This window comes from Notothenia rossii (genome assembly GCF_949606895.1).
Source record: "Notothenia rossii genome assembly, chromosome: 1".
NCBI classification, from domain to species: domain Eukaryota; kingdom Metazoa; phylum Chordata; class Actinopteri; order Perciformes; family Nototheniidae; genus Notothenia; species Notothenia rossii.
In genome coordinates, this window is record NC_136912.1 from 94,062,076 (window position 1) to 94,079,575 (window position 17,500).

At 42.0% G+C, this 17,500-nt stretch overlaps 1 protein-coding gene across 1 annotated transcript in view; it reads left to right on the forward strand.

Moving 5' to 3' along the window:
- Window positions 1-17,500, forward strand: part of agbl4 (AGBL carboxypeptidase 4) — a 420,169-nt gene that overhangs the window by 362,846 nt on the left and 39,823 nt on the right. Inside the window, exon 9 of the mRNA XM_079651018.1 lies at window positions 3,925-4,036. Within this exon, the coding sequence (XP_079507144.1) occupies window positions 3,925-4,036 (112 nt within the window). The remainder of the gene's footprint in view (window positions 1-3,924; window positions 4,037-17,500) is intronic.

The window sequence follows — 17,500 nt, forward strand, 5'->3', positions numbered from 1 at the left end:
ATACTACTGTGTAATATATGTACAATATAAGACAAGCACAAGTTTTATTTATACTTTTTTAATTTGCTGAAGGCCGATTCAAAATGGTCCGCGGGCCCCATTTGGCCCCCGGGCCGTAGTTTGGACACCCCTGCTTTATGTGAATGCATCATTTCAGACATTTCATGGCTTTTATACGTGGGATTATATCCTCTTAACTCCGCCTTAATGAATTCATATAGCTCACAGCAGTGCATTTGTTAGAAGATGTGGCCGCGAGGCTGTTTTCTCTCCGTCCATCCTCTCCGCCTCTCTGTCTTCAACACTGTTGCTGCAGCTCTGTGGGCATCCTCCTCCCCTCCTCTCTTCTCTCTTCCCTCCCTTCTTCATAATTGCCTTTTACTTAATAGGCTCAGCCCCAGGAATACTAATGCACACTGTGATAAGCATCAGCAGCTCACTGTGCGTTTGTGAGTGCCATCTAGTGACAATGCCTCGGCACTGCCTCCTAAAAACTCAGTCGAAGTGAACATCTCCATAATATCGTTGCCTGTGATTGGTGGCTGCTTATTTTCATTAGCTTGCTTTCACGTTGAGCGGCGATTATCAGAGTATTGACAGAATGTGAATAGTGATATTCCTAACCTCACCAATCACACAGGCTCTTTTATACATGCATCTCTCTCACACACACACACACACACACACACACACACACACACACACACACACACACACACACACACACACACACACACACACACACACACACACACACACACACTGACACACAGATAGCACACAGCCCCTGTCCCTGCAGGATACAGTGCAGAGCAGACTGAAATGGATACATGCAGAGCTAAAATCAATATCAGTTAACCTGGGATGAGTATTGTTTTCATGGCTGGCTGCACTGCTCTGTGGCTCCTGTAGTATCAGTAACTCCTGTGTCATTACCAAGGTCTTCACTAAATGTCAGAGACACACAGGACAACAAACAGGGCAGCTCAGGGTGCTTCGTAGCATGCAAACACCCCATTATGGCAATTGCAGGGTGCTAGAAACAGAAGAGTAGCAAAACGCCTCTTTACCTGTTAACATCCATCCATTATCCTCCATCTATCTATTAACGAGCCGGGAAAAGGTCACAGTGGGAATTTACTGTCTGTAATATATCTAAATTCCCTCTACACACATTGAGATTTTCCGTATACTTGTGGTGTAAAACTGTTAAACTGCAAACTCTACTTTAAAGAGTCCTCTCCTGCTGATGTTCAGGTGTATAACAGTATGTAGTGTCTCTACTTTAAAGAGTCCTCTCCTGCTGATGTTCAGGTGTATATCAGTATGTAGTGTATCTACTTTAAAGAGTCCTCTCCTGCTGATGTTCAGGTGTATATCAGTATGTAGTGTCTCTACTTTAAAGAGTCCTCTCCTGCTGATGTTCAGGTGTATATCAGTATGTAGTGTCTCTACTTTAAAGAGTCCTCTCCTGCTGATGTTCAGGTGTATATCAGTATGTAGTGTCTCTACTTTAAAGAGTCCTCTCCTGCTGATGTTCAGGTGTATATCAGTATGTAGTGTCTCTACTTTAAAGAGTCCTCTCCTGCGGATGTTCAGGTGTATATCAGTATGTAGTGTCTCTACTTTAAAGAGTCCTCTCCTGCTGATGTTCAGGTGTATATCAGTATGTAGTGTCTCTACTTTAAAGAGTCCTCTCCTGCTGATGTTCAGGTGTATATCAGTATGTAGTATCTCTACTTTAAAGAGTCCTCTCCTGCTGATGTTCAGGTGTATATCAGTATGTAGTGTCTCTACTTTAAAGTGTCCTCTCCTGCTGATGTTCAGGTGTATATCAGTATGTAGTGTCTCTACTTTAAAGAGTCCTCTCCTGCTGATGTTCAGGTGTATATCAGTATGTAGTGTCTCTACTTTAAAGAGTCCTCTCCTGCTGATGTTCAGGTGTATATCAGTATGTAGTGTCTCTACTTTAAAGAGTCCTCTCCTGCTGATGTTCAGGTGTATATCAGTATGTAGTGTCTCTACTTTAAAGAGTCCTCTCCTGCTGATGTTCAGGTGTATATCAGTATGTAGTGTCTCTACTTTAAAGAGTCCTCTCCTGCTGATGTTCAGGTGTATATCAGTATGTAGCGTCTCTACTTTAAAGAGTCCTCTCCTGCTGATGTTCAGGTGTATATCAGTATGTAGTGTCTCTACTTTAAAGAGTCCTCTCCTGCTGATGTTCAGGTGTATATCAGTATGTAGTGTCTCTACTTTAAAGAGTCCTCTCCTGCTGATGTTCAGGTGTATATCAGTATGTAGTGTCTCTACTTTAAAGAGTCCTCTCCTGCTGATGTTCAGGTGTATATCAGTATGTAGTGTCTCTACTTTAAAGAGTCCTCTCCTGCTGATGTTCAGGTGTATATCAGTATGTAGTGTCTCTACTTTAAAGAGTCCTCTCCTGCTGATGTTCAGGTGTATATCAGTATGTAGTGTCTCTACTTTAAAGAGTCCTCTCCTGCTGATGTTCAGGTGTATATCAGTATGTAGCGTCTCTACTTTAAAGAGTCCTCTCCTGCTGATGTTCAGGTGTATATCAGTATGTAGTGTCTCTACTTTAAAGAGTCTTCTCCTGCTGATGTTCAGGTGTATATCAGTATGTAGTGTCTCTACTTTAAAGAGTCCTCTCCTGCTGATGTTCAGGTGTGACTCTTCACCTGTCAGTCAGTACTCAGGCATGGCTTTAATTCATTAGTGAGTCATTTTGATTCATCACTACTCTAGTAAACAAACCATTGTCTACAGTAGGTAGGTAGTGAAGAGTTATTTAGGACCCAGGTGTAAGGGAAACTTCAGCAGCAATGGAGAGTCAGGACTCAGAGAGACACGAGGAGAGTTGGAGCTTTGATGTCAAACACTGATGGTTTATTACGAGTATCGGCCGGAGGATTCACATCACAAGTCACAGCAGTCACGATCTGACTGCACGGGACAGTTGCCACATCAATTCTGAAGCGCCTCTCTTTTGCTAGACTTTTAACCGGTTTACAGAGAGTAATCAACATATTTGAGATAGCCTAAACATCTGGGAACACTGAATCAAATGTCTGACCCTTATGGCCTCGAAGCCAGTGTTCTCACAACCATAAACCATTTGTGACCGAGAGTCGACCGGTCATAAACTGGGAACAACAACATATAGCTGACGCAGCCCAGTCAGACGTCAGGGTTGGTCATAAACGTCAAAGGACAAAAGGTTAGATATCTAGGAGGTAAGGAGTATTATTCCCTAACACCAGGTTCATGCTTCTTTGTTTGTAAACTGGCTTATTTTATGTTGCATTTTTTTCAACTTTAAAATATAATACACTGTAGTTTTCCATATACTCATTGTCCTAAGTGTTTTATTTGTTTCGCTTTTAAGGTTATTTGTATAGTTACCTTTACATTTGGTGTAAATACTTTTTTAGCATCCTTTTTGAATGCTAAATTGTTTCTTTAAAAAATACTTATTTTTGATTATCCTTATACAATATATCACTTTTTTTAACCTTGTTTTTTTAGATTGTCTATGTTCGCACCACCAGATACCAAAGCAACTTCCTTGTATGTGTAAACGTACCTGGAAATAAACTTGATTCTGATTTATTGGTGCATCGCTGCACTTAGTGGCCGACACTCCCCAAACTATTGGCCCGAGATATGAACGAAACCCACTCTTAGAAACGTTGCTCCACAGCGCTGTTAGTGGACCGAAGCTCTCCAGGGTGCCTCAAATACTGTGTGTGTGTGTGTGTGTGTGTGTGTGTGTGTGTGTGTGTGTGTGTGTGTGTGTGTGTGTGTGTGTGTGTGTGTGTGTGTGTGTGTGTGTGTGTGTGTGTGTGTGTGTGTGTGTGTGTGTGTGTGTGTGTGTGTGTGTGTGTGTGTGTGTGTGTGTGTGTGCAGGTGTTCTCTGATGGGTTTTGACCTGAATCGCCACTGGCAGGATCCCTCTCCATGGGCCCACCCCACGCTGCACGCTGTCAAACAACTCATAGTGCAGATGAACCAAGACCCGGTGAGTGAGCACACACACACACACACACACACACACACACACACACACACACACACACACACACACACACACACGTACATTTGTCAACAGCTTTAAAATCAAAACAGCTCCACCTGTTAAAAATCTGCTCAAAGATTGTTGGTCACCCTGTCAGAGACTTTCTGACTCAGCAGACCATAATAACCTCGGGAGGCTGTCCAACAACATCATCTGGGACCCAATACTGAAGCATCCTTCGTGCTCCAGTCAACCCTCAGTAAATACAGAGCTGAATCCCAGATCAAATGCTGAAGGCTCTTTGAGCAGGTTTTCTCTCAGTGATCGTGCTGTTATGTTAAATGCAGAGATGGCAAAAGTACACACATCCTTTACTCAAGTAGAAGTACAGATACTTGTGTTTTAAAATACTCTGAGTACCTGACCTCCCTTTATATTAATAGAACAATAATGTCATTGTTAGCTAATGAATGTTTCCATGCTGAACAACGGCAACATGACAACGTTTCCATTGGTCCCTCTTCTTTAGAGAAGACCAGGAAATGATGGATACACGGATCGTGTTCGAATCAATAGGCACGCAATGACTCTAAATAATAATGATCACGCCACCAAACACACATTCAGACTAAAGGAACCAGCCTGTTTGGAAAATGAGAGAAGTAGAAAGTACAGGTATTTGTGTTCAACATGTAAGAAGTAGAAAGTACAGGTATTTGTGTTCAACATGTGTGAAGTAGAAAGTACAGGTATTTGAGTTCAACATGTAAGAAGTAGAAAGTACAGGTATTTGAGTTCAACATGTAAGAAGTAGAAAGTACAGGTATTTGTGTTCAACATGTAAGAAGTAGAAAGTACAGGTATTTGTGTTCAACATGTAAGAAGTAGAAAGTACAGGTATTTGTGTTCAACATGTAAGAAGTAGAAAGTACAGGTATTTGTGTTCAACATGTAAGAAGTAGAAAGTACAGGTATTTGTGTTCAACATGTAAGAAGTAGAAAGTACAGGTATTTGGGTTCAACATGTAAGAAGTAGAAAGTACAGGTATTTGAGTTCAACATGTAAGAAGTAGAGAGTACAGGTATTTGTGTTCAACATGTAAGAAGTAGAAAGTACAGGTATTTGTGTTCAACATGTAAGAAGTAGAAAGTACAGGTATTTGAGTTCAACATGTAAGAAGTAGAAAGTACAGGTATTTGTGTTCAACATGTAAGAAGTAGAAAGTACAGGTATTTGTGTTCAACATGTAAGAAGTAGAAAGTACAGGTATTTGAGTTCAACATGTAAGAAGTAGAAAGTACAGGTATTTGTGTTCGAAATGTAAGAAGTAGAAAGTACAGGTATTTGTGTTCAACATGTAAGAAGTAGAAAGTACAGGTATTTGTGTTCAACATGTAAGAAGTAGAAAGTACAGGTATTTGTGTTCAACACGTAAGAAGTCAAAGTAAAAAGTCTTCAGAAAAATAAGTAGTGGAGTAAAGTACTTATACCAGAAACATGTACTTAAGTACAGAAACAAAGTATTTGTACTCCACTACTTCCCACCTCTGATTGTAAGTAAGTGTGTTTGTGTTTTTGCTCTGGATGTGTGTGTTGCTGTGTGTGAATGACAGGCATGAGTGGATCAACCTGCCATGACAGAGTCTATCGATCAGTGTGTCAGCGCCGGGGGAAAAGGTTAATCTGCGCGATGCCAGCCCCTTCCTGCATCCCTCTCCTCTCTTATCAGGATTAGAGGAGTGTACAAAAGGGCAGAGTATTCCCAGGACACACACTGACCTTCAGTAATCCCACCAACCTGCCGCTCTGCTTATAATTAACATCAGGAACAAAGAGGAAAATCACTGGCCTGCTTGTGTAGCGTTCCTCTGACTGAAAACTGGAGGAGGGAAAAAGTTACGGTGGAGTTGCAGACTGAAAGCATGCAGACTTGCTTCAGGAATATGTTTTCAAATGGCCAGGAGAGCCAGGTTGACATTTTAGAGGTGCTGACTAAACCTCTCGCTGCTCCCCGGTGCACACACACGTCACCCACACACGTCACCCACACACACGTCACACACACACACCACACCACACCACACCACACGTCACACACACACACACACACACACACACACACACACACACACACACACACACACACACACACACACACACACACACACACACACACACAGGAGGAACATGCTGAACCAAGCAGGAAGGCAGAAACCAGCAGTGGAGGTGTGTTGAGCGCAGTGTGGAGGACATGTGTGTGTACGTACGATACGATAATACTTTAGTGCAGAGGTGGCAAGTAGTGGAGTACAAATACTTTGTTACTGTACTTAAGTACATTTCTCTGGTATCAGTACTTTACTCTTATTTTTCTGACAACTTTTTACTTTGACTTCTTACATGTTGAACTCAAATACCTGTACTTTCTACTTCTTACATGTTGAACTCAAATACCTGTACTTTCTACTTCTTACATGTTGAACACAAATACCTGTACTTTCTACTTCTTACATGTTGAACACAAATACCTGTACTTTCTACTTCTCACATGTTGAACACAAATACCTGTACTTTCTACTTCTTACATGTTGAACTCAAATACCTGTAATTTCTACTTCTTACATGTTGAACTCAAATACCTGTACTTTCTACTTCTTACATGTTGAACACAAATACCTGTACTTTCTACTTCTTACATGTTGAACTCAAATACCTGTACTTTCTACTTCTTACATGTTGAACTCAAATACCTGTACTTTCTACTTCTTACATGTTGTACTCAAATACCTGTACTTTCTACTTCTTACATGTTGAACACAAATACCTGTACTTTCTACTTCTTACATGTTGAACTCAAATACCTGTACTTTCTACTTCTTACATGTTGAACTCAAATACCTGTACTTTCTACTTCTTACATGTTGAACTCAAATACCTGTACTTTCTACTTCTTACATGTTGAACTCAAATACCTGTACTTTCTACTTCTTACATGTTGAACTCAAATACCTGTACTTTCTACTTCTTACATGTTGAACACAAATACCTGTACTTTCTACTTCTTACATGTTGAACCCAAATACCTGTACTTTCTACTTCTCTCATTTTCCAAACAGGCTGGTTCCTTTAGTCTGAATGTGTGTTTGGTGGCGTGATCATTATTATTTAGAGTCATTGCGTGCCTATTGATTTGAACACGATCCGTGTATCCATCATTTCCTGGTCTTCTCTAAAGAAGAGGGACCAATGAAAACGTTGTCATGTTGCCGTTGGTCACCATGGAAACATTCATTAGCTAACAATGACATTATTGTTCTATTAATATAAAGGGAGGTCAGGTACTCTTTAAAACAGCTGCTTGTTATGGGTACTTTTTACTGAAGTACATTTCAAAGCCTCTTTACTTTGACTTGAATAAAGAAGTTTAGTCAGTACTTCTACTTCTACCAGAGTATTTTTAAACACGAGTATCTGTACTTCTACTTGAGTAAAGGATGTGTGTACTTCTACTTGAGTAAAGGATGTGTGTGCTTCTACTTGAGTAAAGGATGTGTGTACTTCTACTTGAGTAAAGGATGTGTGTACTTGCAGAGTTAATTTGAGGCCTGGGCAGCCTCTCCTCTTCTGTGTGTCTCTCTGGCCTCAGCCTGTTAATCCCATCAGACACACTACTCATGTCCGGCTCTCCCAAATGCCACTTCCACTGCCAGCTCTGCAGCCCCTCGCCCCTCGCTGCTGCCCTCTATTCATGCCCTGCTCACTCAGCGGGCACAGGGTCTAATGAGGCTTCGCTGGAGGACTCCATTAACAGCAGATCACCAGCAGCTACAGCACACCAGTTGGATTTAACTAGCTCATTGTAGCTGCTAACTCTTTATAGTTGTTAGAAAAATGTCACTGGTCACCGGCTTGAGCTTGAACCTCAGGATCCATGTATCTGTGATCCTCTCCAGAATGTAAGTAGTCATCACATACAGATCATCAAGTAGTTCCTGAACAGTGTCCTTCACATGCTGATATCCAAGAGAGGGAGTTACACAGTCACAAGATGGAGGAATACCGGTTCTTGTAGGAAATCATACATCCTGTCATGAACAAAATAATGAGCTTTTTCTCAAAACTTTGGTGTTTTGACTATTTCTCAAAATTCTGACTTTTTGCTAAAAATCTAAAAATTCTGACTTTTTTCTCAAAATCTCTAAATTCAGTATTTTTTCTGAAAATCTCAGAATTCTGTATTTTTTTCTAAACATTCTGTATTTTTTTCAGATTACGGACACGTTAACTGTCTAAGCAGAGGGTCATTAGTAAGGTTTTGTGTTGTATTCACTTATTTTCCAATCTGTTTTGAATGGTATGAACTTACTTCACTTAAAATATCATGGCTGTTTTGGCAAGATCCTTCAATTGGTTAATATATTTTAACCAATTACTTGTAATTTCAATACATTTTTGCTACTCTTACGAGGGTTCAGTTAGGGTTAGTGCAAACAAACATTGACAGTTCTCTTATAGAAATATACAATATCAATTTCCATGTTGATTTTTCATTCGGTACCCTACGATCGTGCCTAAAAGCTAAATATTGTGAGGGGTGGATGGTACCTACTACAACACATACACATGAACCTAAGCATGTGTTGGTTACAGACACAAACTCACACTTTTTGATGTGTCATTACATTTTCCTCAGGTATTAAAAGTGGAGAGCAGTTTCCAGAGAGGAAGTCACTCAGGCAGGTTTCTTGGATCCATAAGCTAGCTAATGTTTCTCAAAAAGCAGCCCTTTTTTTATCATTTTAATGTTGCCTGATGTTAACCGTGTAGAAGTGTGTGACCACTCTTGAGACTGATGTTAAAACAAGACAAAAACAGTTCATTAATTGGGAAGAACTCTAACTGATACTGATATGCACACTTTAAACTCTTTACTAGATACAATGATGAGTAAACTCCCACATCACCCCTTGACTTAGGTCGCACACCGTTCACACCAGCGATGAACCGCTCCAGAGTTCACTAGCAAGCGCTCCGAGACCACCTCTTTTAGGTGGACCAGAGTCCGGTTGTTTAGTTCCCTTCAGAGGTCTCGGACTGCGTTCAAATGTACATTCAACCCTTCTTTCTTATTGGCGTTTACTGTATTGACAGATAATCCTGCTTACAGCCGAAACAAAGAAGGTAAATCATGTTATTTGCTGTGCATGTGTCATCCCAAATGAAAATGGACCCTCTCGCATGATTTGGTTGATTGCCTCCTATTATAACTCTGATAACAGCTTTTTAGTTTGTCATTAGTTGCTTCAATAAGTTCATTTTTCAGAGTGTTAATACTAAAAAACAAATATATGCAGTCTGTTCAGTCTTGGTCTTTTTCAGTTTTCTTCAGGCTTACTCCTTCCCAAAGTAAAACCTATGCAGATTCCCTTTGGGCCTTTTGTACCTAAATCTGATGCTGACGATTTGTGTTACTACTTTAGACACACACACTTCTGTGCATAAGGCATCATCATTCAAAGTCACATTGCCCTCCATTGCATTAAGGAGCCAATTCAGTTTGAAACCCCATCAAGCGTTCAGGTGGCAGACACATCGTCACTCCAAAGTGATTGTCCATCATTGTGAATTCAACGGCATTCTCTTTCTGCTTCGGAAAATATCTTCCTTGTTCTGTTCAGGCACTACCCGGCTTCAATAACTGGAGCTGCTCGACAATCACATTTAAATAAAAGCGTGTTGCAGGAGCAATCTAAGCTGCATTGGTATGGATGGCTGGAAACTTTTATTTGTATATAAATTCAACGCAGCGCGGAGCATTTGCACTCACGGGTGTTTATACAAACTCTAAGAGAAATTATGTTTAAAAATCATTGACTTAAAGTGCCATCAGCCAACTCACTTGGAACAGTTATATTATTATATGAGTGTGTGCAGTTAAAGTTTGGCATCAAAGCTTCACATCATTCAGTCCCAACAGTCTGCATAAACACGCTTTCACACCGCAGTACTTTTCCCACAAAGGTTCATCAGAACTTAGTTCATGAGAGCTCTTTAGTTTTCATGAACTAAGCACCAATCGCGTTCACACCGGAATAAGTCCCTGGGGGAGGGTTAGGCAAATGAAGCCGCTGACGTCACTTCTTCTTCTTCTGCTTTGGGTTTACTGGCAGGCCGCAAACAACTTCACGGCGTATACCATAGTTGCTTTTAATCATACGAAGCCAGATTAAATTAAGTAACGACTTCTCCAACCTTATACTTTCCTCCAGAGTGCCGTGGTTCTTTGTTTATTAATGTGGTTCAGCGACATTTACCGACCGCTGCAGTGCTGGCTGCTCTTCGTTTATTCTCCCGTTAACTCACAGCTGTAAAGTATTCACTGTCTGACTGTCACACAAGCAGCTGACACATATCCCCCATTCCCCTTAAGTGAATGTGTGTCAGTCTGAATTGACGCTGTTTGGCATCACAACGCTGCTATGAAAGTTTCTCTGGTATAAAATGGGTGATGTTAGCATAGCAACCGAAGCTAAACTGACTATAACTTGTGGCATAAGCCGTTTTCACATTTTACCGGCGTATTTTTCATTATGATTCTACTTGTGATAGTCGGACGTGACAACCTGTGCAGCCCATGTATTGATTCCATCTGATAGCTGCTATAATACAAAACAAAACGTCTGCCTGCTCTCCACAATGATCAATAACAGCGGACGGATGGTCAAAGTAAGGCACAAGTAAACAGAATCAGACGAAGCCTGGTTAGTGTGGCCTGACTTTATAAAGTGTGTGGTTGCGTTTTAGTCACGTTGCTCAGCACTACTGCTTGTTACAACTTTTATTTGCCGTACTCGCCTTTAACTGTTAGCTCAGGTTAATCTCGCCCCCCTCCGAAGTAAGCGTGACGTATGCGGTTCTTGCTTCTAGACCGAAACTATTTTGGTGCTTGAAACGCACCGGATTCCGGAGCTTAGAGGCGGCTCCGGTGCGGTGTGAACAGGAAGAAATGGTGCTTTTCAGGCTCTAGCTCCGAACCGGCCCGGGAACCGCGTTGGTGTGAAAGGGGACGGACAAGGGGGTAAAAAGGTTCTCATGATCTAATTTTAGTTCCGGTTTTTTGTTCGGATGTAAACCGGGACTAAAGTGGGAAAAGTACTGCGGTGTGAAAGCGCCTATTGGGAATAAATGATGCATTGGATTTTATTGAATAATGTGTGCTAGTTGTTTTAGATTTGGTGAATATTTAGCACTTTTTTTGCCTCAACGCTGCTCATTCTTTCGGGGTTGTCCGTCATTCTTGTGAAAGTTAAATGTAAGGAATGCCTTTTGGGAAATGTATTCACAAATATCCACATAGAGTCAAGGAAACACTGATTTGATGTTGGTGATCAAAGGTCGGCGTGACCTTGCAAAACACCTTTTGGCTATTACCCAATATTTAATGTGCTAATTATGAAAATGTCACGCTGTAAAATGTCTAATTGATTGAGTGATGCTATTTGGATTAAAGAAGCCTTATTATACTTTCTGAGGTCTTCCCTTTCCTGTAGTGAGTTATTTAGGTTTCAGTGCATGTAAATGGTCTGCTAAAGCTAAAATCCCTGTTCCCTTCATAGTTTCTCTCCTACCTGCCTGAAACGCCTCCTTTGTTTCTTCTGTAACATATTGACATCACTACGTAACACTCCCGCCTCTATTGGCTAGCACTCCAACACATTGTAGGCTAAGGGGCGGGACATCTGTAAGCGGTTGACCAATCACAACAGAGCCGGCCAAATAACGAATCAGAGCAGACTGGGCTCTGGTTTCAGACAGAGGGCGAAAAGAGGTACAGACAGTATGAGACAAATAAAGAGCTTTTTGAACATTAGTATAAGTTAGAAAAGTATATAATATTTCCTCTTTAAAGATATGCGAAGACATGTTTGTGCTTGGTGGTGAGTTTCACTTTGTATTGAGAGACATAATGTTTTGTGGGATCTGATAATGCCTGCTTTGTCCTTTAAAGACTTTGCTCTATTGCAAAACTTGAATTTGTGTGTGTATCACATCTGGGGACAAGTTGTTTAAAGTAAAAATAGGATATTTATATACCAGTCTTTTCCATTCAGCATCCTCAGAGGCCCAGGTGGTTTAGGACTTAATGGAGCGTTTAGTGGAGCGAATCTTCGGTTTACCTTCATTCGGTGATAATATAGAGGACTCTGCAGGGATGTTCTCTGTGTCTGACGGTCGTGAAATATGCAATAATTTCCTATCATTTTCACCGTTGGAGCAGATGTTAAGCGGATAGTTAAAGTTTTGTTGGTTAGTTTGTTTGTTTGTCTGCCCCTGGTGAGTTACAATTGCTTATTGCAGCTTTTAAGGTGATCTCGCACACATTCTCCGAGTACTAAATACAAAGTGAAATGTAAGAGAAAGCCATTGTGTGAATGACAGCTAAGTAGATGCTCATAAGTTGTCCATAAACCTCCTCTGTATCCATCTGAAGGCGAGCGTCCTCAAGCTGTTTCATAAAATTCCATCATTTACCATCTGCAGCTGAACATTGGTCAGCAGGGAGAACGGCTGAAAGAGTCAGTGATGCAAGGAGCTCTAATCTGTTCCCCAGCTACCCTGGTGTTTGTTTTGAAAAGAGAGAAATGGAAAGGGAGTAAAAAGAAAAAGAAATGAAAGGAGGCCAAAGAAACAAATGGACCCATCTCCTTCCTAAAGCGTTGCTCTCCCAGCTCATTTATCAAAAGCAGGAGGAGAATACTTTTTGATTGGCTGATTACCCGGAGCATTCATCACTGGCCGACACATCCCCTCCAACTTGACACTGCCATTTTGGATAATTTGTTAAGGATGACAAAGAGGTCATTGTTGACTTTGCTTCTTTTTGACCTTTTTAATAATAGAAAATTAATTGTACCTGTATTAGGTCCTGTCAGAGCAGCTGGATCATTTCACACCTTGAAATCCTCCCTAACGCCCTCCTCCTTCTCCTCCTCCTCTGTCTCTCTGTCTTTGTTCAACAGACAGATTTGAATTGTATTATGTGTGTGTGTGTGTGTGTGTGTGTGTGTGTGTGTGTGTGTGTGTGTGTGTGTGTGTGTGTGTGTGTGTGTGTGTGTGTGTGTGTGTGTGTGTGTGTGTGTGTGTGTGTGTGTGTGTCTCTCTCTCTCTCTCTCTCTGTCCCTCTCTCTCTCTCTCTGTGTGTGTGTGTGTGTGTTTGTCTCTCTCTCTCTGTCTGTCTGTCTGTCTGTCTGTGTGTGTGTGTGTGTGTGTGTCTCTGTCTGTCTGTCTGTCTGTCTGTCTGTCTGTCTGTCTGTCTGTGTGTCTGTGTGTGTGTGTGTGTGTGTGTGTGTGTGTGTGTGTGTGTGTGTGTGTGTGTGTCTCTCTCTCTCTCTCTCTCTGTCCCTCTCTCTCTCTCTCTGTGTGTGTGTGTGTGTGTTTGTCTCTCTCTCTCTGTCTGTCTGTCTGTCTGTCTGTGTGTGTGTGTGTGTGTCTCTGTCTGTCTGTCTGTCTGTCTGTCTGTCTGTCTGTCTGTCTGTCTGTCTGTCTGTGTGTCTGTGTGTGTGTGTGTGTGTGTGTGTGTGTGTGTGTGTGTGTGTGTGTGTGTGTGTGTGTGTGTGTGTGTGTGTGTGCGTTCGTCTGTCTGTCTGTCTGTCTGTCTGTCTGTCTGTCTGTCTGTCTGTCTGTCTGTCTGTCTGTCTGTCTGTCTGTCTGTCTGTCTGTCTGTGTGTGTGTGTGTGTGTGTGTGTGTGTGTGTGTGTGTGTGTGTCTCTGTCTGTGTGTGTGTGTGTGTGTGTGTGTGTGTGTCCTCTCTCTCCTCTCTCCATGTGCCTTGTCCTCTGTTGTCACCATTTCTGATCCATTTCTGAGATTTACGGCCAATTTTCCCTCATCATCCCTGCGTCGTTTCAATCCCTCCATCATCCCTCGTTTTATTCTCCCTCCGTCGGAAGCTAAATTGTCGGCTTTTCACAGGAAGACACAGATGAAGCTCTCTCACTTTTCACAGGCACTTTCTAAGCCATTTGATCATCTTAGTTCTCAGGCTTTTTTCCTTCTCTTGACTCCTTCTCTCTCTCCTTCCTTTTGACCTGTTCTCCTGGCAGGCCTTCTCACCAGATGTGGCACTAACAGGCCCGTTCAGCCTGATTACAAGTCACCTCTGTGTTCATAAACAGACAAATACCGCCATCAATTTGAGAGGCTGAGAGGGGGAAGAGGGGGGAGACAACGAGAGAGGCAGAAGGAGGAAAGGCTCTGTGTCATTTACTCTCGTCCATGAAGCAGGTCGTGCCATCTGCCATGTTCTGCCACCGATACATCATTAGAGGGTCAGTGACCGTGCGACCTGTGACCTCTGACTAAATGAAATGTTGGGAAGAGTTTCACAGCGTATATGACGGTTTCTACTTTGTGTGGCAGAGCAACTTCCTTAAGGGAAATTGATCAGTCATACCAAAAGGCTAATGAGATGTTTTAACTACAGCTTAAAATGAGTGACTTGTAATTGACTGTTTGCTTCATCTCAGCACAATCAAAGTTTAGCGGTCGCACTAAGAACGAAAGGGCTGTCTAGAATGTCTCTACTTGTTGAAGTGTTTGTGCATTAGGGTTTAAAAAGATTGATACTCTAAAATCTAATTTAAGGGTTTGGATAGTGGTTTCGTTATTACGTTTTTTCTGCCCTAACATAAGCTGCACATGTTTGTATGTCCGTCTTTCCAGCAGATCACTTTCAACAATGTTCGTGACCTAACAGAGTGCTAGAAAGACATTATTATGGGGGATTATAATGTGCGTAAAAACTAAATTGAGACCATGGCAGGGGCGGACCGGGACTACAAATCAGCCCGGGACTCTCGACCGGCGCCCACTTTAGTACCGTAATTACCGCTAATAAATTGTAAACGTGGGTTTGGGTGCTAGTGACTTCTCCGACCGGCCCACATCGTGCGACCGGCCCACTTCAGTAATTACAAGCTCCCACAGAGACCATGGCAGGGGCGGACTGGGACTACAAATCAGCCCGGGACTCTCGACCGGTGCCCACTTGGGATACGTCCCGAACGTCCCGATGGCCAGTCCGCCCCTGGGACATGGTCTTGTTGTCACCTTGTGAGGTTAAAGTGCTTAGCAAGGTGTTTCTTTATCTGTTTTGTAAGTCCTTGTGTGGAACTGTGCAAGATTCATCTACAAACTTTACAGATGTGTAGTTCAGATAAACATGAATTGAGTTGAAAGATGGTCAGAGACGATCTCCTTGTGTCTTTCACGATAAGGATGCTGAAAAAGCATTTCTTATACCATGATATCATGTGTGTGGTCATTATGTGCACATTTATGACATCCTAAGAGGGTTCTCCTTCAAATGAAATAGCTGTTATCCATCAAAGGTCAGCCGGAGATGGATTTTCAACCAACGCGTAAAACTAGCATTAGCTAAATTAGCTCACTAGCAACGAAAGATGAAATGCTTTCGTGACTGCTCCCACAGCTATGATATTGTTGGATGACGTGTATAAAGAGCACGTTGACATTTCTTTTCTTGAACAAGCAGCAGTTTTCCTTTTTCCTCTGAAGGTATGTTGCTGATGCCAGGAGCTTTTATTCAGCAGCTTGTAATCCTGCTTCAATCAGCTCCTTTTCCTTCCCGTGTAAAGATAAGCCCGGCATTTACGGCCCTCGCCGCACCCCCCGAACCCCGCTCCAATTAATATGCAGGAGATAAGTACTTGTCTGACAAAATTCATTCATATGACCTTCTAGGTTTTACACTAAACTGTTTGCGGCCGCTGCAAGTTCAGCACAAGTTGAGAGTTCCCTGGAGTTTCTGCAGCTTTGCTTTCTGTCTGAGAGCTTTCATTTGGACAGCTTGCTCTCCCTCTGTTTCTCTCTCTCTCTCAAATTGTCTTCTGACTTTCATTCGGCAGTCTCTGTTTTCTTAATTGCCCCTAATTGCTTGATTACAATTTCAAATGAACAATTCTGGAGGTCAGAGCGGGTTGTTAATTGAAGCATCAATCAGCGTGGTGGGGCCTTCAGAACAGTCTCCGTTTGATTGACAGGGCATTAACTGGGTATTGTAGTGAAGCCTGGACATGACATTGTGGGTTTCCACGGCTTGGCTCCTCTGCTGTCCTTCACGGAGCTGTGAAGGAGAAACATTTTGGGTTAGATGTAGGACAGGGACCCTTTAGATCAGGGGTTTCAAACTCAAGACATCATTGTATGTGGCCCGCAAGAGCTTGCAAAGAAAAAAATAGGTTTATTATACGTTACATGCCGCATTGCAGAAGCACGTTCGAAGGTAGGGTAAGGTACGTTTATTTATAGCACATTTTCAGACACAGAGGCAATTCAAAGGGCTTTACTTCATCATCAACATTTAATAACAAGACAACAGAAAGGAATGCAATAAATACACATAATGGAATAACAGATTCATAAAAACCATGCAAGAGATGCAGAATAGTTTAAAAACAACATTGTAAATACAGACTTCTGGGTAGGCCGCTGAAAAAAGTAATGTTTTTAGCCTCGACTTAAAAGAACTCATTGTTGGTGAAGACTTCAGGTTTTCTGGAAGTTGTCCATAAGTCTGGAAGTTGTCCATAAACTACATGTCCCACAATCATTTTGTGACATGCGCACTAAAGAGACTTGCAGTTGTTTGCAATGATTTGCCCTAGACTTCTGCTTTCAGACGTAGTTAATTATGAAGTTATTACCCTATCTGATAATAATCCAACGCAGAGGCAATAATGTAATATAAAACATTATTTTATATGTATTTATATATGTATATTTATATAATCTTAAAGTTACAACTGGCCCTTTGAGTGCAACCATAATGCTAATATGGCCCGCGATGAAATTGAGTTTGACACCCCTGCACTAGATCGATCTGAATCTAGTGTGTCTTCACCCACAACCAAGAGGATTTGGTTCTTAGTCCTTCACAGTTCGTGTTCAGGTTTCTTTTGATGCTTTTACTTCAATAACGGGTGGTTTGTTTACTCCTATGACTGTATTCACCCCTCAGTTTAATACAGCGTGCTCACCAGTCGCTTAATTTGTATGATACGTGACCAAAGACACATTGACAAGTTAGTTTACGGCGCGGGGTGGCGCAGTGGGCTGTGCGTTGGATCGAAACTCGCCGTTGTGTCCTTGGGCAAGACACTTCGCTCCTGTGGGTACTGTCCACAGGACATGTATGATATCAATGTGTACTTGTAAAGCGCCTTGATGACTTCGAGGTGTTAAGGTGGGCGGTGTGGCGCAGTGGGCTGTGCATTGACCAAGGGGGCGAAACCCGCCGCCGCTGCGTCATTAAAGCCGTTGTGTCCTTGGGCAAGACACTTCACCTGAACTTGCTCCTGTGGGTATTGTCCACAGTAGATGAGCATTACATGTATGTATGATATGTATGTGTAATGTGTAGCCTATTTGTAAGGAGCGCTTTGAGA